This window comes from Osmerus mordax, chromosome 25, assembly GCF_038355195.1.
Source record: "Osmerus mordax isolate fOsmMor3 chromosome 25, fOsmMor3.pri, whole genome shotgun sequence".
Classification (NCBI taxonomy): domain Eukaryota; kingdom Metazoa; phylum Chordata; class Actinopteri; order Osmeriformes; family Osmeridae; genus Osmerus; species Osmerus mordax.
The window spans coordinates 2811107-2835586 of NC_090074.1; the positions used below are offsets into that span (position 1 = coordinate 2811107).

At 48.1% G+C, this 24480-nt stretch overlaps 2 protein-coding genes across 6 annotated transcripts; one reads left to right on the plus strand and one right to left on the minus strand.

Moving 5' to 3' along the window:
• Positions 1–432: 432 nt before the first annotated feature.
• Positions 433–9974, minus strand: faxdc2 (fatty acid hydroxylase domain containing 2). 2 transcript variants are annotated; one of them, XM_067228898.1, is made up of 10 exons: positions 9855–9972; positions 8594–8628; positions 7907–7944; positions 7053–7150; positions 6794–6897; positions 4918–5039; positions 3024–3229; positions 2624–2729; positions 2248–2414; positions 433–1959 (listed from the first exon to the last, which is right to left on the minus strand). In XM_067228898.1, exons 1-10 carry the CDS (start codon positions 9875–9877, stop codon positions 1803–1805), a joined length of 1056 nt encoding a protein of 351 aa, XP_067084999.1. In that variant the 5' UTR covers positions 9878–9972; the 3' UTR covers positions 433–1802. The 2 variants fall into 2 exon arrangements, with proteins under 2 accessions (XP_067084999.1, XP_067085000.1); XM_067228899.1 differs by lacking the exon at positions 8594–8628 and having other exon boundaries at positions 9855–9974.
• A 427-nt stretch (positions 9975–10401) lies between these two features.
• macroh2a1 (macroH2A.1 histone) lies at positions 10402–19562 on the plus strand. Of its 4 annotated transcripts, none has more exons than XM_067228894.1 (9): positions 10402–10760; positions 11668–11846; positions 12204–12310; positions 12721–12918; positions 13426–13536; positions 15108–15198; positions 16176–16265; positions 18041–18215; positions 19307–19562. In XM_067228894.1, the coding sequence occupies exons 2-9, from the start codon at positions 11675–11677 to the stop codon at positions 19470–19472; spliced, it is 1110 nt and encodes a 369-aa protein (XP_067084995.1). In that variant the 5' UTR covers positions 10402–10760; positions 11668–11674; the 3' UTR covers positions 19473–19562. The 4 variants fall into 4 exon arrangements, with proteins under 4 accessions (XP_067084995.1, XP_067084994.1, XP_067084996.1 ...); XM_067228893.1 differs by having other exon boundaries at positions 11671–11846; XM_067228895.1 differs by having other exon boundaries at positions 10671–10712.
• The last annotated feature ends 4918 nt before the right edge of the window (positions 19563–24480 follow it).

Consider the following 24480-nt stretch of genomic DNA (forward strand, 5'->3'; position numbering starts at 1 on the left):
CTCAGTTTATTGAGTTGTGGATTGTGTTTGACATGCTGTATTGGATAGTTGATTGAAGTGTGACAGGAAAAGAATGGAGAGGGAGAAAGATATACAGAACAGGGTGAAGGCTGGATTTGAACCCAGGCTGTTGTGGTACTGCCCCAGCTATCAGAGCATGCACTCTAACCCAGTGAGCTAACCGGGGAGCCCTGCTTTCTTCTGATTATCTGATACCATAACTCTGCAAACTGTTACAACTAGATAGTTCAATGTCAAATTTAAATGTTGAGTGAAGATTCTTGTGATCCCTGGTGGCTCAGTGGGTAAGGATGTGGGCTGTGGTGAGAGAGGTATTGTGTTCAAATCTGGCTGAAGGATCTTACAGCTCAATTTTTGCTCTTGGACTTATAAATAAAACTCGACTTATCAATAAAACTGATAAAAAGTTAATTTATTTTTAGACTCCCAGACCCCCTCTGGGACAGTTGGGCACCTGGAAAGACAGTTGGGAGAGGGGATCTGGACAGTCGGGGAGTGCGCTGCGGTTACAGGGATCTGGGCCCACGGATGTGTTTAGCACTACGCTTTGTGCTGGATTTGAACCCATGACGTTGTGGTTTAGGGCCTGTTTCTCAACCCACTACACCACAGGGGCCCCCCTTTAAATACTTGGAAATAACATATATATTACTTAACTGATATCAGTTAAATTAATTGTAAACTGGTTTGAGTGAGATTTGAACCAGGGGTACTGTGTTTGGCAGTACACTTGAGTGTACACATGCTTACCCACTGAGCCACAGAGGGTTCCTGCAAATTTACTTTGTACAAGTCAGTGTAATTGCCCTTATGACACTACTAAATGCCAAAGGACAATGTACCTTTTGTTCCTGATATTGCGAAGTTATACAACAGCTGCCTTCTAATCATACTTACAAAAAGTAAGAAAGTTTGCTGAAGGATTTCTAAGAACTCCTTCCCAAAATAAAGTGACGATAAGTAGACTTTTCTTTAATAGACTTATTTATTTCTGCAACACGGTTAAATATTAAACAGAAATGTACAGCTTACCGTCTTTAACAGCTCTATTCCGAGGCGCCAAAGACTTCAAAGGCAAATTCAACAGTTTGTCCATGATTGTCCATTAAATTACATCTGGACAACTGTCTAATAAGGTGACGATTGCATTGTGTTTGTTATGGAGGAAGAAGGCCTCTAAAAGTAATACATTAGGTTTTCAAAAGGGTCCATTAATAATAAAAAGTGCAGTATTTCACCCAGCAAATCAAATAAAGAGTAGTGGTTTCTTTAAGGTTTGTTTCTTGTCGCTGAGCTCCAGACAGGCGCATTGTGGAAACCCTGCGCTGGATCAGAATGTAAGTAAGTGCTATCACTGGAATTAACTATTGTTAAAAACAAAAGGTCAGTTTTTTTCGAATGTAAGTAAAGACATCAGAGGGAGTCTTTTCCAGTTGGTGACGCTGGGAACTCTGCTCAGAGATAACAATTAAAAAAATGTCCGCCGGCTGAAGGGAGGACTCTCAGCCTGGCTTGAGAAGGCAGCTCTTCACCCTCAGGACTATCTGAAACTCATCACTCTCTCCCCTCCCCTCTGTCTAGGGGAAATCAATGATCTGACCTGACAGGGATTGGCCACAGCGATATGAAGAAGCAGGTGCTTTCACCCATCCCCACAAAACTCGATCAGAGACGACCCCACAGCAAGAAATCAATAATTACACTTTTGTTTGGTTAAGAATTCTAACGGTGCTCCGCACCCCTGGTCAGGCCAAGATAGGCCGGCTGGGGGCCAGTGGTCGTCACTGGGTCTTCTTCGGAGTGTCGGGGATGCTCTCGTTCAGGGGCGTGGTTCCCAGGAGCAGGACGTGGCGCTCGCACTGCTTGGTCTTCCGGAACTTGCTATCGGTGCCATGGAGACGGTCAAGAACCCCCAGCACGCCAAAGTTCTGATTGAACCTGCAGTGAGGGAAGAATAAGGAAGGAAGTCATCTACTACACACGTGCAAACACACACACAAACATTCCCAAAACTAATTTATACATACAGTATTTATAAAAATAAACTCACACCTTCGTTCAGGTGGGAGTGCCACATGGGGAAGAAGTGCTGCGTGTCAGTGTGTGTGTGTGTCAGTGTGTGTGTGTCAGTGTGTGTGTGTGCGTGTGAGTCAGTGTGTGTGCGTGTGTGTGTGTCAGTGTGTGTGTGTGTGTGTGTCAGTGTGTGTGTGTGCGTGTGAGTCGTACTTGAGGTGGTGGAAGTCGTGGAACTCGGGTGAGGGCAGCAGAGGGAGGTGGTAGCCGCTGTGGGAGATGTTGGTGCTGAGGAAGGCCAGCGAGTACCACAGGGAGGTGGTGGAGATGTGGGAGCCCAGGAGCATGGACCCCACCACCGCCGGCATCATGTTGGAGAACTAGGGGGAGGAGGGGGGGGGTAACCATGGTTACAGCCAGTTCCGCTGAGAGAGTCTTTTTTTAAAGAGATTGTTATGCCCCGTCAAACGCCATCAGATTCAAGACACAACATTCGAACAAGTACATTTGGCTTGATACAGGTTTCCTAATATCACATGTCGTTTATATTTGTGCGAGAAATTTCGTTATGGTCCAAAGTTCCTCTCACCACATGTTCCATAGGGTGTGCGTAGATGGAGACCACGCCGATGGGAGCTGTCCACTCATGGTGCTGCTTGTGGAAGTGCTTGTAGAGGGCTGGGTGGTGGAACAGCCTGGAAGAGGGAGAGAGGGAGAGAGACATGGAGAGAGAGGGAGAGAGAGACGAGAGGGATCCCTCAGATTAAATATTGCTACAATTGCTTCTCCCTCAAGCTCAGCGTCCCCTTCAGTAGGAGAGAGACGTCTCTCCCCCCCGTCTCTCCCCGTGTCCCCCCCCCCCCCCCCCCCCCCCCCGAGATGCTTTCATCCAAAGCATGCAAACATGCAAAGGAGAGATCTGAACCTGGGAACTCTTCAACAGTCCAAAATGCTCTAAGCACCGAGCCTCTGGCGCCCTCTAGTGGTACCTGTGGGAGTAGTAGAACAGAAACTCCTCCACCAGGGCGCAGACGGCCACCTCCATCAGACCGCGCTGGAAGGTGGGCAGGACGGGCCCGCAGGGGTCTCCCAGCCGGGTCTGCACGTAGCGGACCCCCACCACCATGGGGCCCGAGATGAAGATCTGGTTGAACAGAACCGACTTTATGGCCTGACGCAGCTTCACCGGGTCCACCTGGAGGGGGGAGGAGGAAGGGGGAGGTGGAGGGGAGGAGAGTGGTGGGTGTAGGAGAGGACAGGAAAGGAGGTGGGAGGGGAGGTATAAAGGACAGAAGTATATCAGAGGAAAGGGAAGAGGTAGCACAAGGATGGTTGGGGAGGAAGGTGGAGGGGTGGAGAGAGAGAGAGTGGTGGAGGGGAGGAGAGAGAGTGGTGGGAGTAGGAGAGGACAGGAAAGGAGAGGAGGTGGGAGGAAGGAGAGGAAGGAGGAGAGAAGAGGAGGGAGGAGGGAAGCGAGGGAGATCATTAGACACGTGTCATGTTTATCTAACCATTCATCACAGCAGTCCAGTATTTCATAAGAACGATCCAACCGTTTACTGCGGTGATAAGGTAATGTTATGTCATGCTTGGTCTGCTGACTCGAGAACTTTAGATCGTCTTTTCCTGGTAACCCTCCGTCAGCCCCCCATCTCCCATTCCTAACCAAACACAACCTAAAGACAGTTGGACGGTCTCCAAAACAACCAGCTCGACTAGCTAAATAATTAGGACGTTGTGCACGTTGAAACCACGAGCCACACTACAAAAGCTCCCTACCGTGTCACTTTTACAACAGCGTGCAATTCGGAGGAGGAATCTGCATGCGGCTACATTTTCTGAACTGTTTCTCAACAAAGGTTCGTTCAGTTAGGTAAAAGGTAAACGAACCTTTGTGTTACATAAGGAGGGTTACATCGCGACCGTAAACAATAGAGGCTCTTCCTGCTTCTCCCTGGCTGACCTTTAACCCCCATGTGGAGAAGTCGTCACGCTGTGAACCTTCTCTGATATCAAGCTCTATTACTCCAGGACGAGTGTGCATTTATATAAATACACACACCCGTGTGTGTGTGTATGTATATGTATATGTGTGTACATATTCTACACCTTGTGTCTGTTGTATTTGCGTATGTGGATTTACATCCACATTGTGGATACATTACCAGAGATAAGGAACCACTTTTGGCACATGCCAATCCACAATCCTACCTATTGCCTCGGCAGTTCAGTAACTTGATTAACCGGGGGGATTGATCACAGGGAAGTTGAAAGAGCCTCCAGGCTCAACACACCACGAGCGGATCACATCCAGTCAGAGGTTATCTGGGAGTGTGCTCTGATTAACAGCTTTGATAGGACATGTGGAGACAGACTGAGGACTTTGGTCTGATAGATGGACATGACCTTTAACTTGCAGACTGGACACCACGGGTGTGTGTGTGTGTGTTGGGGAGGGGGGGGGGGTGGGCTGGGGTGTGTGTGTGTGTTGAGGGGAGGGGGGGGGGGGGGGTGGGCGTGTGTGTGTGTGTGTTGAGGGGAGGGGGGGGGGGTGGGCGTGTGTGTGTGTGTGTTGAGGGGAGAGGTTGCGATGATATCCTACATCGAATGTAGAGTTCAAAATGTTGAACATGAACCACACTATGTGCAGCATGCGGGGTAAATGGACTGTACTATGTGTAGTGTAGGGGGTAAATAGACCATATTATGTGTAGTGTGTGGGTTTAATGGACCATACCATGTCCAGGGAGAAGGGTTGTGGGGTAAATGGACCGTACCATGTCTAGGATGAAGGAGTATGGGGTAAATGGACCGTACCATGTCCAGGATGAAGGGGTAAATGGACCGTACCATGTCCAGGATGAAGGGGTAAATGGAACGTACCGGAGTGTTCTTGTCAACCTGGATCTTGTAGCGTGTGATGAAGGAGGGTTTCCCCGTGATGTCGACCAATAGGAACAGCAGATTGGAACCCCAGAACACCACCATGGGAACCAGCATGGTCCCTATTCAAAACAACAACACAACATAATATATACAAAGTACATTTACATTTAGTCATTTAGCAGACGCTCTTATCCAGAGCGACTTACAGTAAGTACAGGGACATTCCCCTGAGGCAAGTAGGGTGAAGTGCCTTGCCCGAGGACACAACGTAATTTTGCACGGCCGGGAATCGAACTGGCAACCTTAAGATTACTAGCCCGACTCCCTCACCGCTCAGCCACCTGACTCCCTAAGTATACTGTTGTATCATTCATAGAGAGTTCATAGAGAGGGACATTTGAACCTGTAACCTCTCGATCTGTCGTCAGATGTTCTAACCACTGAGCTAAACATACTTCCTCATATCCTGTGTACATGAGTGAGTGAGAGATGAGATGCTGGAGTAAGCTGAGGGTGAATGAATGTAAGGAGATGGATGAATGGATGAAAAAGAAGATATGGATGGATGAAGCAGATAGAAGTATGGATGGATACATGGATGGACGCGTTAATGAATAAATAATAATAAAAGGTTTTATGAAACATAAAATGGCGTCATTCAGTTATGCAACAAATACCCTGTCACAACGTGATCCAATAAACAGAGCCTTCTTTCAGCATCCAATCAGATGAAGCAAACCGATTTCACAACCAAATTCAAAACAAGCCTGAGGTACAGCAGTTTATAGACATAAATGGTGCATGGAAAGTTCAATAGAGGATCTAGGATCAGACACGCTTAGCTCTGACAGTATTTTGGGGGTCTGAGTTAGGGAACGGTCTGTATTTACTAGCCACACCGCAAAGTAAGCACATCCCGGCTACCCGGCACAGTAAATACTTAGATAAATAATGACTTGAAAAGGACATAAATACAGTTTAAATCTCCACGGTGTCAGATAGCTAATCTTTGTTTTTCTCTGAAAAGCTTGTGGCTGAAAGTTGTTGACACTAAACCATGACCATATTATGGTTCGCCTCTACATGTGATACAGACTATCAGTCGGTGATTGAGATTGCAAATGCTTTACAGCCAGTCGTGAATGTTAAACAAGATATTATAGATAAACAAAGATAAGACGTAGGCACACAAAACCATTGTTTGCCGTTGTCCTCAACCTAAACCCAATCTATTAATGTGTTTACTTATTTTTTTTTAAGCCAATGAACAGGGTATGAGGCAAAGACCATAATAACCTGCTCGGCCGGTTCCTCTGTGTGCATACAAAAATACTCACAACTGCTGTCTTGTCGGTCTATACATAGACCCTGCCAGCTTGTCATGTGCTGCATGTATGACAGACAGTTGTTGCTCACATCATACCTAACAATACCATTTCCCCAGGACAAGGGAAGGCCATCTTCAGACTCATGATGGGAAAGCGACATACTTGCAAAAAGATGTCAATGGTAGATGGGTCATGTCTGTGGGTGTCTCCTAGGTGTGTAGGTGTCTCCTAGGTGTGTAGGTGTCTCCTAGGTGTGCAGGTGTGTCCTAGGTGTGCAGGTGTCTCCTAGGTGTGTAGGTGTCTCCTAGGTGTGCAGGTGTGTCCTAGGTGTGCAGGTGTCTCCTAGGTGTGTAGGTGTCTCCTAGGTGTGCAGGTGTGTCCTAGGTGTGCAGGTGTCTCCTAGGTGTGCAGGTGTCTCCTAGGTGTCTCCCAAGTGTCTCCTAGGTGTGCAGGTGTCTCCTAGGTGTGCAGGTGTCTCCTAGGTGTCTCCCAAGTGTCTCCTAGGTGTGCAGGTGTCTCCTAGGTGTCTCCCAGGTGTCTCCTACCCATGTAGAAGAGGGCTGTTTCGTGTCCTTCGAATCTCTGGTGTAGCTTCGTCCACAGATCCTGCCAGAAGTCTCCGGAAGCGCCCCAGAACCTCTGCAGATGCCTGGGGAGGGGGGCAGACGGGGGGGAGGGGGTCAACACCACAAGCTCCAGTGGGGGTCGAACCCATGACCTTCAGCACGGGAACCCCAATCATTGAATCTACCAGCAGTGCTATGGTCAGCGTGACCCTAAAAGGTTAGGCGTTACTGTGACTACCATGTCAGCGAGTTCCCGAACGCGGCGAGGAAGAAGAGGCCTGAACCCACGACGAAGGCTGCTTTTTTCAGGGAGTCCCACAGTCCTCCTGGGCTCTCCTGGGGAGAACAAAACCACGGTCACCACGGTCACCGCCTTGAACTGTCTCCTCAGTATAAATACTAGCCATCCACGCTATTGGATTGGCCTTTTCGCAGTTTCGCTGGTTGAAGCTGTGTTGATGAAAAGGTGGTCAGAGCGCCCTGGTTCGAATCCCAGACTGAGCAAGTGAGGGAGGAAGCTGTACGGATCGCTGGTCTCAGACCAGTTTAGTTCATACTGGACCAGAGACTGTGACCAGGGCGAGGGCTATTCCGGATCTGTCAGTAAGGAAGCCGACACCATGTTGTGCTAGTACAAGCCCGAAAGGGAGGAAATCTGTGTCAAAATATCCAACTAACTTTCCAATCTAAGAAAGGACAACTGTCGAGGCTACTTGGTGTGACTTGGTCTTTCAAGATACACCATATGCTACATCTTCCTATGCGTGCATCATTCAGCTTTCCCCCACTCTCACTATCCAAGCTCAGTCTTTTCTGTCTCTCTTACGCGAAATCATTTCCGTATCTCCCTAGTATGTATAGAAGCGTCTCTCTTTATAAATCCCTTCAATAAGGCGTGAAAAATGTCACCGCACGAGTCCGACCTGTCGTGTTAGTGCACTTTAGCTGTATCCAGCCCAGTGCAGGAACTGATGAACAACCTTGTTTTGCATGTCTGTGCAGGTCTTACGCTAAATTGCTTATGTTCTGCGACATTATTAATACCCCTAATAACCTGTTGCATGGTCTAGACTCCAGAGCAAGTGATCTTACCGGTCTCATATTGTTGACGATGGCTTCACTCTTCATGTCTTGAAAAAGAAAAGACAACGTTAACATATTGATTTTCGTGTTGCACTAGTGCAGGTAGGCTCGTGCAACCCGATACAATATACAGGCCTATGCAACGTAACCAAACAGAATAATTTGTAACACCACACCTGTTCCAATATTTTTGGTAATATTTCTGAGCCTTTAGAATTATTGAATGATCCCACGTTGTTCATCAGTTGCTATACACAGCGTAATCCGATTAACACTGACCTAAATTACATTTCTTATTAAATTCCTTAGGATAACAACTGAGCAGAACAAGAAAAGACTTGTTACTGGGTGAAATGTTTTCATAATTGTGTATTACTGTAATTAACAAAAGCGTATTTTCTAACTTATTATGTACTAAACTTACAATAATAAGTTTAGTGAAAAAAATCATTTTAAATTACTCTAAAAGGGAATGCGTCACATCCGTCTAGGTGCACCTTCAGGACATGTATAGCCTAACAATCGACTGTAATTAGCTAAATTTGGGTCTTCAATTTAGCTGGCAATCGAAGAGGAGAATTCAACAAAGCCTTTGCAAGTGTTCTCTTGTTACGTCGTGTAACCGCAACTTGGGAAAAATAGCCTACACTATCCAACAGCCTCGCAGTAACAAATACATCACAGTGAAATACTTACTGTTGTCTAACTTCGCCGCCGTCTCTGCAACGATTCTGCCAGTGAGATGTCTATTATTATTTTATAGACATTGAGAGTTTGATGTACTGTAGCCTTTTTACAGTCACATTCGGTTTGTGATTGGTAGATGAAGGTCAGCTGACAAAGATCACTAAGCAACAGTCCAACCTTTTTTCTAGGTTCGGTTTGTGGAAGCTTGATCTATCAGATGTAACACTGGAGGCGAAGGTTGAGGGGACCGGATTTTGCCTTTTGTACACTTGTTTAGCAAGCATGTTATATATTCGTTGTCGCGAGTGATTGTTTGCAGTGATAAGGAAGCTTAAAGACGCATTAATAGGCTCTTCGTCTTCTAATAATCACTGTTCAGTAGCTAGACTGTCATGTAACGTTAGGCTACAGTAGTATTCCGAGTCGTTGTTCCGTGTTCGTTGTAGATATATTCATAGTGTAATCTGAAAATAAGACACGGACGCAATTTTAATCTACTTCATTTGAAGCCAGTTTCTTCGGAGTCAAAATGCATCAATCTTTGAAGCTTCATTACTGATTAGGTCATCTTAATAAACACAATACAAAGGTTATTTCACACACTAAGCCGTAACGCTAAATGCTGAGAGACCTAAAACAGACCCAGTTGGTTCACTCTTGACCCAGTTAGTGATATGAAGTAAACACATCAACTAGACTGAGATTTTAGGATGAGGTGTCGTTTTTTCTTTCAACCTTTCGAAACTTTTAGTTCAATTCTTGAACTAAAACCCAAAAAAATTCTAGCCTAGTATTTTCAACGCTTTTTTCTTGTTGCATTGCTCCTTGGTAGCTTCGTAGACTCTTACGTTTGTTGTGCGTGATAGTCAGGAAATTAAAAAAGGTGCGCAAATAAATAATACATCATGCCACCGTATCGTTAGAGCTAACGTTTTTCATCATAACGGAGGGTGGACGATGTCAAAATAAACACAAGTTTGACTTTACACTACAAAAACCCTCCCAAACGTGTTCAAACAGTCAAATGACTTCTGGAGAGAATGAGAGCTGTATGCTATGCAGTCCCACCGAAGCAATTTCACTGCTACATGTGTAGCCTATAATGGGTGATGGAGGACCTGTGGGTAGATGTGGCACAGGCTAAATTGTTGTTGGCTCAATATACCCTCATTTGCACACCATAACACTATCTTATATGTAGCAAATGTTATGTAAGACCAACAGAGCCACTTTCCAACGTTTTCCTTCGTAATTTGGGTAATTTACTAACCTTATATGAATGACTTCGTCCATATAGCCTATATCCGGGTAATCAAGGCAGATTGATTATTAGCAACAGGTGTGTATAGACCGATGACGTAACCAATCAGAAACTCCTGAAAGTTGGTGGGAAGGGGAGTAGGAAGGTTATAAATCGAACTGACTCCTCAATTTGTGCTCCTAAAACTATCTAACAACTCGTGGCGGACCTCTAGAGAAGAAATTATGTCATTACAGTTTTGTTTTCAGCTCTTGCGCGCTGCGAGCACGCTAGGCTCCGTCTCGACGTAGATTTGTAATGGCTCCAAATTAACATTATGAAACATTATTCCGTTTAACCACACATTTTTATTTTACAAAACCTGACATTTACTAATACAAGTAGCCCCTGTTCCTACTTATATAGGACCATACATAAATGGACTGCATGACCCCAAAACAGATAAACTGTTCAAAAGTAGATAGGCTACATTTTACATAATTGTTTACATTATAAATACAAATTATAAAAATGTAAATAAATTAACAAGTCATTGTTATTTTTGTAAATGCCGGGCAAGTAGGTGGTCTAGCCTGCAGACCCTAGAAACAAGCTGCAATAAAGCGCTTTTAATGTATAGGCGGTGACAGTGAGTCAGTCAACCAAGACCTTGGCGGTGCAGATTGGAAGCGCAGCGGCAAAAGGTTAGAAATTTCATGCGGTTTCAATTCGTTGATTTTCAGAAGTGCAACCGACCACAATGATAAAGCAGTGCTCACTTGGTTCAATAATATTTGGTTCGCTGTGGATTCTGGGAGTTGAGGACGTTGCCCAGGCTTGTTACCGGGGTTGAGAGAAGACAGTAGACATATTGCTGTTTTTTTTTCTGTAAGTAATTCACGTTGGATTTGAAAAAGGTGTCCGTTCCACTGCCAGGTGCTTCTCATTTGTATATATATTTTTCTGTAATCAGTCATGCTGTGACGTTTTGTGAATTTCGCAAAACGAGGCCGAGATGATCGTGTTTTTAGGAGCCTTTAGTCAACTGTAACTCGCGGTCAATGTGACATAACAGATTTACAGTAAAACCGGAAAAACGCATGGCGATCTAGCGAATATTTTTGACTGTGCGTGTGACAGTTGCCTTATGACACCGCAATAGTCCGTTAAATCCTCACGATACAGGAAACACGAAAGGCTACATGTGTAAGCGACACGTGATTAAATGGTTATTACACGGAAATCGTTCTGAAATGTCTGTTGTGTTCCGGATGTTTTTAATGCTTTAATTCAAATGTCAAAACTTGTGTTTACCTCCAGAGCTTGTGAATTCATATGACGATACCATTTTTAGTTTTTGATTAATTTGTGATCTGTGATCTTTACCACAGATCAGATTCAGTGTTTTGTAGATTTGAAATCCAATTCGAAGTGCAACAATGCATGCATCTTACTGTATGCCTGAATGTAATGTATAGTCTAGCTATAAATGTCATATAATTAACCATACACACTGCAGTGAACGTTTATCTGGCCAGTTTATTCTCTCACTCCTGACAGATACAATTATCTAAACACTGTAGTCAAGATAAACAATCTTCCCTCCAAATCCTTCCTATAAACAACACATTTGATTCTAAATACACAACACACACACGTTGCAATATTAGTAAAAGGTTTAGCAGTCCAACCAAACCCCTGAGCTCTCCCCAGCAGTCTCACCTCTGTCCCTCTCTCCATCCTCCCTACCTCCCTCTCTCCATCCTACCTACATCCCTCCCTCTCTCACCCCTCCCTCTCTACCTCCCTCCCTCTTTCCTTCTCTCCCACCCTCCCTCCCTAGCAGCACCATGTCCAGCCGAGGAGGCAAGAAGAAGGCGACAAAGACGTCCCGCTCCACCAAGGCGGGGGTCATTTTCCCGGTGGGGCGCATGCTGCGCTACATCAAGAGGGGGCTGCCCAAGTACCGGATCGGGGTGGGGGCACCCGTGTACATGGCCGCTGTCCTGGAGTACCTGACAGGTGAGGGGACTGGGGGGGTCTGGTCTCTTTGACTGTCTGTCTGTCTCTGCTTGTCTGTCTGTCTCTGCTTGTCTGTCTGTCTCTGCCTGTCTGTCTGTCTGTCTCTGTCTACCTGTCTGTCTCTGCCTGTCTATCTGCCTGTCTCTGTCTGTCTGTCTCTGCCTGTCTTGTCTGTCTGTCTGTATCTGTCTGTCTGTCTGTCTCTCCCTGTCTGTCTGTCTGTCTCTGCCTGTCTCTGCCTGTCTCTGTCTGTCTGTCTCTGCCCGTCTGTCTGTCTCTGTGTCTCTGTCTGTCTGTCTGTCTCTGCGTGTCTGTCTGCCTGTCTGTCTCATTCTGATGGCTTGTCTGCCCTTCCAGCTGAGATCCTGGAGCTGGCGGGAAACGCAGCGCGAGACAACAAGAAGGGCCGGGTCACCCCGCGCCACATCCTGCTCGCCATCGCTAACGACGAGGAGCTGAACCAGGTCAGGCGCGTCGCCCTGCAGCCCCGCACCCAAACAGCCAGGCCCTCGACCGAAGTAGCATTCAGACTATCTGTGGCTCAGAAGTGACTTATTGAACAATCCTGTTACTGACACTGCCTCAACATGACCTACCTATAACTGACACTTACATACTAGTTTCTGATACTGCATTTAGTCATTTTGCAGACGCTCTTATCCAGAGCGACTTACAGTAAGAACAGGGACATTCTGCCCCGAGGCAAGTAAGGTGAAGTGCCTTGCCCAAGGACACAACGTTATTTTTCACGGCCAGAAATCGAACCGGCAACCTTCTGATTAATAGCCCGATTCCCTAACCGCTCAGCCATCTGACCCCTATATACTAAACAACATACTTACCTGTATTACCTACCTGTGTGTCTGTCGAACAGCTGCTGAAGGGTGTGACCATTGCGGCGGGGGGGGTCCTGCCCAACATCCACCCCGAGCTGCTGGCTAAGAAACGGGGGTCAAAGGGCAAACTGGAGGTGGTCGTCGTGCCTCCCCCGGCCAAGAAACCCAAGACGTCCGGGAAGAAGGCGATGGTGAAAAAGCTGAGTGGCAAGAAGGCAGCTGCCGCAAAGGCCAAGGTGGGTCTGAGGACGTTGTGCGAAGAATCTACCAATCGATTGATTGGTGAAGTCAGGTGAGTCAGGTGGCTGAGCGGTGAGGGAATCGGACAAGTAATCCGAAGGTTGCCAGTTCGATTCCCGGCCATGCCAACTGACGTTGTGTCCTTGGGCAAGGCACTTCACCTCACTTGCCTCGGGGGAATGTCCCTGTACTTACTGTAAGTCGCTCTGGATAAGAGTGTCTGCTAAATGACTAAATGTAAATGTAATTGGGTTTTAACAGCAGAGTTTGCCCATGCCAAGGGGATTAACCCAACTCCAAAACATCAATATCAGACGTGTGTGTGTGTGTTTAACACAGAGAGAGAGAGAGAGAGAGAGAGAGAGAGAGAGAGAGAGAGAGAGAGAGAGAGAGAGAGAGAGAGAGAGAGAGAGAGAGAGAGAGATTGGGATGGAATCGGGTTGCCATCCCCAACGGCGTCTTGTACATGTTCCCATGGTTTCCATGTGTTTGTGACCCGACAGAAACAGGCCGTGGAGGTGAGCAAAGCTGCATCGGCAGACAGCACCACGGACGGAACCCCTGCCGACAGCTTCACCGTGCTGTCCTCCAAGAGCCTCTTCCTGGGCCAGAAGGTACCCACAGACGCCCTCTAGCGCCCGCGCAACCCCAGAGCTAACTCGTTAGCTGAGCTAATGCAATGCAAAGGCTAACATGCGGCTAAGCTAACAGAACCAAAAAGCCGACACGTTGCTAAGCTAACAGATCATTAAAGCCAGTTTTGTTTTTTAGCCCCACCAGCAATACTAATGACTGCATCGTGTGTGTGTGTGTGCGTGTGTGTATACGGTAGCACTCCCTTGCCTCTCCCCTATGCTATATAAACAGTAGACAGCTTTGTGTTCTTAGGAGGTAGGAGATACTGCTGATGTCACAGAATACCTTGGGAGTGCGTACATTAACCGAAACTGCCTGTACATACTGAACTACTGTACACAGACAGGTCAGGCAGGTCTAATGGCACCGGTGCTTCTGTGGAACACCTAACGTGAGAATGTCTTTATGCAGGGTGCTAAACTTTACCCACAATGGCCAATAGAGACAGAATGCAAGTAGAATCAGTGGAAAGTATTCTAGAACAATGTGGCTACAAGTTGGGGTTCCGTTTTGGAATGCCTCTGTGTTCTAAGAGTTCAGTGCTGGAGCAATCACATCACTGCATCTCAGTAAATCCAATGGGCCCTAATCTGGTTTGTTTGTGTGACATCAGTTTTATACAATGCATCAATAACCTTTTTTTCCATTAAGTTAATCATTCTCCTAACCTCGCTGGTTTCATGTCTAAAGGGCGTCTTTCACACCTAAAATCTCCTTTTAGATTTCAGTCAGATCGGGTTCCGTGATTGGTTCTTCAGATGCTATCTATATACACTAACAAGGCTACTGGGATCTTCCAAGGAATGGTGTGAATCCTATCTAACAGCTTTGCTTCCTTCCTTCCTCCTCCCCCCGCATGACCCCCTTCCCTCGCTCCCCCCCCCCCCCCTCCCTCGCTGCAGCTCAACCTCATCCACAGTGAGGTCAGTAACTTGGCTGGCTTTGACGTGGAGGGGGTCATCAACCCCACCAATGCTGACATTGACCTTAAAGATGATCTAGGTGAGCTTCCTGTCCGGCCCCCCCTGCAGGCCCGGGAGACTCCTTGAAAGCTCAGTGCAACTGTGGCCCCACCCCTCCTCGCAAATATTAAGGGCTGCACTGGAGTCCGAATCAAACACACCGAATGTCCAGTCTGTGTGTTTGATCTTGGTTCCTGTGTCACTGGAACAAATAATATGTTCCAAATGAAACGAACCAATACTATTTCTATTCTTACAGTAAACATAAATAAAAACACAAAGGATCCAATTGTGGCGTGCTTGTGCCAGTTACGGCTTTCAAGGATTCGACCAATCCCCCTTCGGAGCAGCCGACTCCTCCCCCTAGCCTGTCATGGGTGTCAGTGCTGGTTCTCTCTTTCCCGATTGGCCAGTCACAGTTCCGTGGCCGACGCCTCCTTCTTTACCTAACCCGGTAAAGAAGGAGAGACCTCACGCCCTCCCTCTCCTCTCTTCGCAGTTTTCTTTTCCTCATGTTTCTCATCCTTTGTTCCCGCTGTTTTGACCACATGTTGTTTGCTTGTTGTTATTGTTGTCGTTGTCTGTAGTTGCAAGTTGTGCAAGCCAACATTTCCACCGTTGACAGCGATGCTGTTGTTCACCCGACCAACTCTTCCTTCTACACCGGAGGTCAAGTAGGTAATGACCCCCTCACCCTCCCTCCCCCCCTTATCCCCCTCTACATCGCCACGGAAACCCAACCTTGACCCCGTCGAAGCGCCCCCTAAATGCATCTTCTTCCTGGTGTTCGAACACGTCTCGACCAATCCCAGATTACCGACCTCGCAGTCGTTAAGAGTAGAACTCTTGCCACAAGAAAGCTAACTAGCTAATTATTGTTTATGAAAACAAACTTTAATTGAACCACCAATCTGGACCTAACGATCTGATACTTGACAAAGATCCGATGTGACTGTTACTGAATAATAACAGGACCTGGCTGTGAAATGTGTTGTTGAAATTAAGTTTGAAGACCATGCTCTGGTGCTTTGTGTTCTTGTCTGAAAAGGTTTTGATTATATTTAATAGCTTCTTCACACATGTGCCTGGCCTTCTTCTTTGAACTGGTTTGTTGTTGTGGCTGGAAAATTCTGATGTGTTGGCTTCATTCACCTCTTGTTCTGGGTCTGGAGTCAAACCCACCTCACCTCAGGCCCCGCAGATCCTGGGTTCTCTTTAGGGTTCTCTATAGAACTGGGTTTCCCAGCAAGAGCCTGGGTTCTCCATTGCGCCTGGGGTTTCCAAAAAGCTTGGGTTCTCCAGAAAGAGAGAGAGAGTCTGGTGTCTGTGTTGCACCTGGGTTCTGCAGAGACAGAGCTTGAGTTCTCCAGAGAGAGAGAGAGAGAACATGGGTTCTGCAGAGTGAGCCTGGAATCTTCTGACAACTTGGGTTCTCTAGAGAGTTCCGGTGCTCCAGAGGCCCTGAGTTTTCCAGAAAGATTTGTCTGTCTCAGTCTATGTATCAGTCTATGTCTCAGTCTATGTCTCAATCTGCATGCCAGTCTGCATGCCTGCATGTCCGCCTGCCTGCCTCCCTATGTCCTATGTCCTCCCCATCCCTTCTCCCCCTCTGTCTGTCTGTCAGCCCTTAACCACCCAGATGATTTCTTCCTCAGGACAAGCTCTGGAGAAGAAGGGAGGGAAGGAGTTTCTGGATGCCGTCGAGGAGCTGAAAAAGAAGAACGGCCCCCTTGAGGTCGCTGGAGGTACTGCAGGCAGGCTGACTGTTCCCAGTTTGTGATTTCATTTAGGGCGCGCTTGATTTAACGTAACCAACACAATGAACCAATGAGAACAGTCTCAAGAGGGCAGGTGGGCAAAGGAAATCAAATACATGTTCAAATACCTTTTTGAAGTATTTTCCGTATGTATTTCACCCGTGTCTATGAGGAAACCTCACACCCTTTCGACACAGAATGAAGCATAGTTTAGTTTTACTGTTTGGATCTTTACGTTGGTTCTTTAAACATATTACAACATACCCTTGGATTTTAACGATCTTTCAGTGATCGCACTTTGATTCAAGCCCACCACACACACACATCTGGGACAGTGCTTGGTGGTTCCAGCCTCTCTCTCTCTCTCTCTCTCTCTCTCTCTCTCTCTCTCTCTCTCTCTCTCTGTCTCTCTCTCTCTGTCTCTCTCTCTCTCTCTCTCTCTCTCTCTCAGCACACATGATGTCATCCTGGACCATGATGTCAGGGACTGTGGTGCAGACACTTCATCAACACACACAGCTTTCACAAGGGCCCCTGCATGTGCACACACACACACTCTCTCTCTCACACACACACACACACACTCTCTCTCTCTCTCTCACACACACACATTTGTCCAGCTTCGTAATCCCAGGCCCTCTGGGGTTCTCAGTGATCGACCACCAGGTGACTGAACACCAAACCAGAGGCCTGAAGGAGTGAGGAGGCAGGGAGATTTCAGACTTTTTGTTATTACCCAGACTCCACACAATGCAACATAAATACGCAAACATAAAAGGGTCGAGGTGGGAATAATTAGCTGAACAAGACGCAGGTGAGAACGATTACATGAGTGTTCCTGGGAGGCAGAGCTGCCTGCTTGTGAGTGTGACAGAGATGAAGCCATCCCAGAAGACCTGCTAGGCTGGAGGTTTGCAGGGGGATTTGAACCCTATCCATCTCCATAATGGTTATGACGTCTGTTAACTCGAGAGAGAGAGAGAGAGAGAGAGAGAGAGAGAGAGAGAGAGAGAGAGAGAGAGATTCCAGGCCCACCTTCCACTTCCTCAGTGTCGTGAAACACCTGACATGACTGAGGAAACAGACCGCCGTGATTGGCCGACTTCCCACCCTCACCTCGACCTCCCTCTTTCTCTCCTTTCTTCCTCCTTTCCACTCCCTCTCTCTTGTCCTCTACTATCTCCTCCTCTCCTTTCTCTTTCCCCTCCCCTCCTCTTTCTCCACTCCCTCCCCTGTTCCATCCCTCCATCTGGAGCTGAGCTTGTCAGAAGTGTGTCAGTCTTAATCCTGTCCAGGCCTGTCACACGCACGCACACACACACACACACACACACACACTCCATTAGCTCCAGACCCTCTCTTCCCTCCATCACTTCATCCCCCCTTTCATGTGGCTGCTCTGAGCTCTGTGAAGAAGTGATTTCAGCAGCTTTCAGTATCTTCCTCCCTCTCTCTCTTTCCTCCTGCTCAGTAAAACTGTAAAATGGTCTTGTAGGAGTTCAGTGGGTTCTCTGTCAGGACATCAGATTCTGGACAAGGGCATTGTGTTGGATATTCAATGTACAAATGCAGCTATTCTGTGTAGTCTTGTTTTACCTATATCTCTTTGAGAGGATGAAACATGAATATAGAGTTAAGATCGAGTTAGATCTTAAAACTATCTTCCTCTCCGATGCTCCTCTCCTCAATCCTCCTCTCTCTCCCTCCTCTCTCTCCTCTCCCTCCTCTCTCCCTCCTCTCTCCCTCCTCTCTCCTCCGCCCAGCTGCCCTGACTGGAGGCTTTGGCCTGCCTGCTAAGTTTGTGATCCACTGTAACAGTCCTGGATGGGGCTCGGACAGGTGTGAGGACCTGCTGGACAAGACGGTGAAGAACTGCCTGGCCCTGGCAGACGAGAAGAAGCTCAAGTCTGTGGCCTTCCCCTCCATCGGCAGCGGAGGGTACATCACCACACACACACACACACACAAACACACACGTCTATACACACACAAGCATAAGCATACACACAAACACACTAGAGAATACTCACCGATATTCATCTCGCTCTCTCCCTCCCCCTCTCTGTGTCTCCCTCCCTCTATCTCTCTCTCTTTCTCTCTCTCTCTGTGTCTCTCTCCCTCCCCCTCTCTGTGTCTCCCTCCCTCTATCTCTCTCTCTTTCTCTCTCTCTCTGTGTCTCCCTCCCTCTATCTCTCTCTCTTTCTCTCTCTCTCTGTGTCTCCCTCCCTCTATCTCTCTCTCTTTCTCTCTCTCTCTGTGTCTCTCTCCCTCCCCCTCTCTGTGTCTCCCTCCCTCTATCTCTCTCTCTTTCTCTCTCTCTCTGTGTCTCCCTCCCTCTATCTCTCTCTCTTTCTCTCTCTCTCTGTGTCTCCCTCCCTCTATCTCTCTCTCTTTCTCTCTCTCTCTGTGTCTCTCTCCCTCCCCCTCTCTGTGTCTCCCTCCCTCTATCTCTCTCTCTTTCTCTCTCTCTCTGTGTCTCCCTCCCTCTATCTCTCTCTCTCCCTCCCCCTCTCTGTGTCTCCCTCCCTCTATCTCTCTCTCTTTCTCTCTCTCTCTGTGTCTCTCTCCCTCCCCCTCTCTGTGTCTCCCTCCCTCTATCTCTCTCTCTTTCTCTCTCTGTGTCTCCCTCCCTCTATCTCTCTCTCTCCCTCCCCCTCTCTGTGTCTCCCTCCCTCTATCTCTCTCTCTTTCTCTCTCTCTCTGTCTCTCTCCCTCCCCCTCTCTGTGTCTCCCTCCCTCTATCTCTCTCTCTTTCTCTCTCTCTCTGTGTCTCCCTCCCTCTATCTCTCTCTCTTTCTCTCTCTCTCTGTGTCTCCCTCCCTCTATCTCTCTCTCTTTCTCTCTCTCTCTGTGTCTCCCTCCCTCTATCTCTCTCTCTTTCTCTCTCTCTCTGTGTCTCTCTCCCTCCCCCTCTCTGTGTCTCCCTCCCTCTATCTCTCTCTCTTTCTCTCTCTCTCTGTGTCTCCCTCCCTCTATCTCTCTCTCTTTCTCTCTCTCTCTGTGTCTCTCTCCCTCCCTTCCCTCCACAGGAATGGCTTCCCTAAGCAGACTGCGGCCCAGCTCATCCTGAAAGCCATCTCCAGCTACTTTGTAGCCACGATGTCGTCCTCCATCAAGACCGTGTACTTTGTGCTGTTTGACAGCGAGAGCATCGGCATCTACGTGCAGGAAATGGCCAAGCTGGAAACAAACTAAGTCCGGTTTCCTCCATCCCTCACCCCTCGCCTCCACCCTGACCCCCTCACCCGCGCCCGACACCCTTCGCCTCCACCCTGACCCCCTCACCCCCACCTCCCACCCCCACCCTGACCCCCTCCTTCCACCCTGACCCCCACACCCCTCTCCCCCGCCTCCCACCCCTCGCCTCCACCCTGACCCCCTCCCCCCACCCCTCGCCTCCACCCTGACCCCCTCACCCCCGCCTCCCACCCCTCGCCTCCACCCTGACCCCCTCACCCCCTCCTCCCACCCCTCGCCTCCACCCCCACGCCCCTCACCCCGAACAAACTCTCCTCTTTGATTTTCTGAGGAGAAGAAAAATATGTTAACTAGTGATTTGTAAAAAAAAAAACAAAGTCAACTTTTGACACTTTATTTTATGTTTTCTCCTATCTTGTTATAGTTTGATCGATCAAACTGTTTTCTTGAAGTTTTTGGCTGTTTCTCTTTCGAGCTCGGTAAAGGTGGATCAGGAAGGAACAAACGTACTATATCCACTTAAGTCTGTGAGAGGTGAACGACGTTCGCTCAGCCATCGGTAGCGTACATCTTCAGTAGAATGTCCATGTCCGATTTCGATTCTTTGACTTGTAGTTCTCTCCTAAAACTTCTTTATTCAGAAGGTTTTTGCCTTCCAAGTGATTGCAAATGATGTGGCTGAGATTGCACAAAAGTTTGAGATTACTATATGAAGATTGAGATGACCATAGTTTATGCATAATGTTTGTGTTTGTGCTGTGTGATGCACCATATACCTGACTCTCTTTAAAGGGACAGAGCTGTTATGTTCAAAGTGAATGTTATTAATATGTCAAAATGATGTGTTTGTTTAAAGTTGGACTATGATATCGGCAGTACTTGTAGAAAAAGTTTTTTATTCTAATTTTCACTGATTTGAAAAGGAAAAAAAAAGTTTTTTAATTTATGAAGTTATAAAAGAATAAGGATATCTCACTTCCAGGGTTGTACAGACTTTAAGACTGCAGTTCTTCTTTGTCTCCACTGGGTGGCGCCCTCTGGCCAGGAACGACACCGCAGAAGAGCCATTTTACACACCAAGGTGTGTGACTCATTTCATTTAGACGACGGGAATGGACAGTGAAAGATTTGGTAAACGTAGGGTTTGAAATTTGGTTGATTTGGGTGTATTAGGATCATTTTGGACGCATGTAGACAACTTGCTCCAAACACTGCTGCATTGAACGGGACTTCCAAGATCTTTCTAATAAAATACGTCTTCAGGACTGGATGCTTTATAATTATTGCTACGATTAATAACGTCTGTACCCAATCCGATATTAAATAAGGAAAAAAACGATATGTTGCCTCTGTGTGTGTGTGTGTGTGTGTTTGTTTGCTTATGTGAGTCCAAGACGTTTTGACATAATTGTTTTTTAAGTCTTTTTTTAGTGTGTGTAAGGAAGAGAAGAGATACGTGTGTGTGTGTGTGTGATGCATGTAGTGAGCTTGTGTGTGTGTGTATGTATAAAGCGTATGGGTTGTTCTGTGCATGCGGGCAGAGTGGCCCAGGTCCCAGTGCCATCCTGGGGCTGTGTTGGCAGGGGGCTCCCAGCAGCAGGAGTCAGACTGGGGTCACTTTCCCAGCCGGGGTCCCAGGACCCCATCTGAGGCCTAATCCCCAGGAAATACAGGCAGGTTCCTCTCCCCCACCCTCCTGCTCACATCACGGGGAAAGCTCCATAAATTCAAAGCATCTGTAAGAACGGGGGTGGGGGGTCCACCCCACCCCACCCCCCCCCCGGACCAAAAATACTTGTTTTCCCAGAGCTCCAGTTCAGATGAAATTTTATTCTTTGCACGAAAAAATTACGGAGCGAGAGAAAAAAGAAAACGAAAAATGAGTAAAGCAAACACAGGGTGAGATGAAGGGGAGAGGTGGGGGGGGGGGGGGGGGAGGGGGAGAGGAGAGGGGGGAGGAGAGGAGAGGGGAGAGGAGCCAGCGAGTTCTGCTTCAGCCGGCTACAGACTTCACCCCCCCTTTCTCTCTAACACAACACCACCACACGTTTTATCCCTCCGTCTCACTATGGAGATGTTTTGGTTTCTAGCAAACCCAACTCGTGTCTCGTGAGAGTGTAAGATACTGTCAAATACTACTCGAAGCGACGAACGGGGTGATTTGAACCTGCGACCTCTTGATCTCTAGCCAAATACTGAGCTAAAGCCCAAGCTCCTAGGTCTTGTTCCAAGAGGCCTACATGTAAACGAAACAGTGTCCGTTGATCCTACAGCGATAAAGATTCCTATTTGGAGACAGTGAGAGGTGTCGTGTCCCTGACGACTGTGGACCTGAGGTCCCAGGTAGCGTCTCAGATGCCATTGGCTGAGATCCCACTCCAGCAGAGAAGAACACGAGTCGAGACCCTCTCCAGCGTAGAGTCTGGTACGCTGACATCTGTCTGTCCGTGTGGGAGGGCTTTCTTCCACGGTTTTATCCACGTCAAACAGCGATACCGTGACAAAGTGGGCTCTATTCCCCCCCCATCTCTCCAAAACAAATTTGAATCTCCGTGCCGGACGTTCACATGAGGATTTCTGTTGTTGTTCTGTTCTAAAATGGCTGCCCTCTCCCCCGCCTCTCCCACCCACCCACCCTCCCTTCCTGGCTCTTCCAGGGACCATGTCTGATTTACTGTGTGGCTTCCCATGGTGCTAGGGGCTGGGAACCCTCTCTCTCCACCCAGCAACCCCTCCTCACCCCACCCAGCAACTCTCTCCACCCAGCAGGCCCACCCCGCTCTACCTCCTCAACCTACACAAGTCACAGGGACGCCGAGGTCGCTCTCAGGTGAGAGAGAGAGAAAAGAGAGAGGGAGCGGGGGAGAGAAAGAAGGAGGAAGTGGGAGAGAGGGAACGTCACCTCTCCTCCTCCAGCTGTGCCTCTGCGTTGCTGGGCGCAGGGTTACCGGGCGCAGGGTTACCGGGCACAGGGTTACCGGGCGCAGGGTTTGCCGGGCGCAGGGTTGCCGGGCAGCGAGGACTCTCCTGGGACGACCCCTAAAGGGTTAAGTCCGATCCCGTCCTCGCCACTCCGGACTGTGGGCCAGTTAGCACAGGAAACCTGATAGTTTTGTTCCTTTTGATGGCCTGATTCCACGGGCTTAGGAGAATAAATTAAATTCAATCCCAGCTAGGCCGCTGCAGCCATGGAGGGGCATACTGATTTACTTTCTTCATCTGGGGAGCTTAAACCCAGCGCTCTCTCCCCCTTCCCCTCTCTCCTCCACCCCTCCATCCCCCTTCTCTGTCCCACGACCTGCCCAGAGGAAGAAGGAGAGAGGGAGAGAGGGATGAGAAGGAGAAGAAAGCCCTGGCGTGTCCCTAATGAGGTGTGAGTCTAGCTGTCAGTCACAGTGTCGGGAGGGGATGGGGGGGGGGTCGGGAGGGTGAGGAGGAGGGGGGTCATTGAGAGCCCCTTGGCAGGGTATTGGGGATGATGGGATGTTGGTTGGGTGGTGGGGTGGTGGACAGTGAGGGTGGAGGGGTGGAGGCTGTTGTGGCGGGGGAAGTGGAGATGGAGGGGAGGTGGAGGGGTGGAGGGTCGAGGTTGGGGGAGGGGGGAGGTCTGTTTGCTACGGAGGCTCAGTTCTAGAAGACGACTTCTGAAATCCCTGAGGGATTCAGAGAATCCCAGAGAGAGACACGTCTGAATATACAGCTTCGCTCCTACACACACACACACACCGGTTATCACCACTTCCTCTCAGTCCGTCAGTTTCCTGTTCACAGACCAAGGCCAACCAGAAGGCCCCCTCTCGTTGAATCCACAAACGGTTCCACCAACGTTGGTCAGAGCTGGCCAAGCCAGCACACGTGTCTCTGTCTGTCTAGCACAGACACACACACCTCACTCTCTCCCTGTCTGTCAGAGAGAGACAAACAGTGATGTGACCACTCTCTGTGATGTGTGGTCTAGGGCAGCATCATCCTGTCCCCGTTTGGTTCTAAATAGTCTCAGTGTCCCCAGTCGAGCCAGACCTGGCATGATCACCCGAGGACTCAACTTCAACACTCTTTTGTTTTGATTTTTAAATACTTTTTAAAGAATTTCTGTCCGAGGAGAAGCATCTGGTATTTAGGAGAAACTCGTTTATTTTCATTTCTGCATCTTCAATATTTCTGTCCCACACTAGTCAAAATCACTTAAAAAATATGGATGTTTGGAGGAATCAAAATGTTCCAATGTTCAAATCCACAAAGTATTCTGCCTGTCTGGTCTGTGATTTGTCTGGTGACAGAGACGGGGGCTGTGTAACCTGTTCTGCCGGTTGAATGTGTCTTCTGACCAGACGCACGTGAGCTGGATCCAGACTTCTGTCTCTCTTCTCCTGGGAACAGTCTCGCGGGTCAAGCAATGCATCACCAGATCGCTGTAAATTGTTTACCAGTGGACTTTTATTGTACTTGCCAGGGTCTAGGGGTTAGGCTAAGGCTAAGGTTTCTGAGAGCCCTCTCTCTCTCTCACTCACACACACACACACGCATGCAAGCGCGCACACACACTCCAGTCTCCTCACCCCTCTATCTCCAACCTGTCTTTGTCCCAGTGGTTAATCTATAGACCAGATCAAAGGGTCAGCTCTTCAGATAAACTCCAACCCTGGAGTTTTCAACCACACGCATATCACGCACACGCACACACACACACACGCACACACACACACATCACATGGTATCTGCAAATGATTAAGCTGGAGGTGATTCACGGCAGCTCTGCAGAGGCGAGGAGACAGAGAGGATTGTGGGTAGGAGACAGAGAGGATTGTGGGTAGGAGACAGAGAGGATTGTGGGTAGGAGACAGAGAGGATTGTGGGTAGGAGACAGAGAGGAAAGACACATACACACACACACATTCATAAACACACAGAAAGACACACACACATTCATAAACACACAGAAAGACACACACACACACACACATTCATAAACACACAGAAAGACACACATAGACACATACACATG

Excerpts from the sequence above, each read along its gene's own strand:
- faxdc2 (XM_067228898.1), bottom strand. The coding sequence starts at position 9,877 with ATGGACGAAGTCATTCATATAAG. Across the intron at positions 8,629-9,854 it reads GACGAAGTCATTCATATAAG|AATCGTTGCAGAGACGGCGG; the intron begins GTTAGTAAATTA and ends TCTCACTGGCAG. Across the intron at positions 7,151-7,906 it reads TCGTCAACAATATGAGACCG|GAGAGCCCAGGAGGACTGTG; the intron begins GTAAGATCACTT and ends TGTTCTCCCCAG.
- macroh2a1 (XM_067228894.1), top strand. The coding sequence starts at position 11,675 with ATGTCCAGCCGAGGAGGCAAGAAGAAGGCGACAAAGACGTCCCGCTCC. Across the intron at positions 12,919-13,425 it reads CAGCTGCCGCAAAGGCCAAG|AAACAGGCCGTGGAGGTGAG; the intron begins GTGGGTCTGAGG and ends GTGACCCGACAG. Across the intron at positions 16,266-18,040 it reads CCCCCTTGAGGTCGCTGGAG|CTGCCCTGACTGGAGGCTTT; the intron begins GTACTGCAGGCA and ends TCCTCCGCCCAG.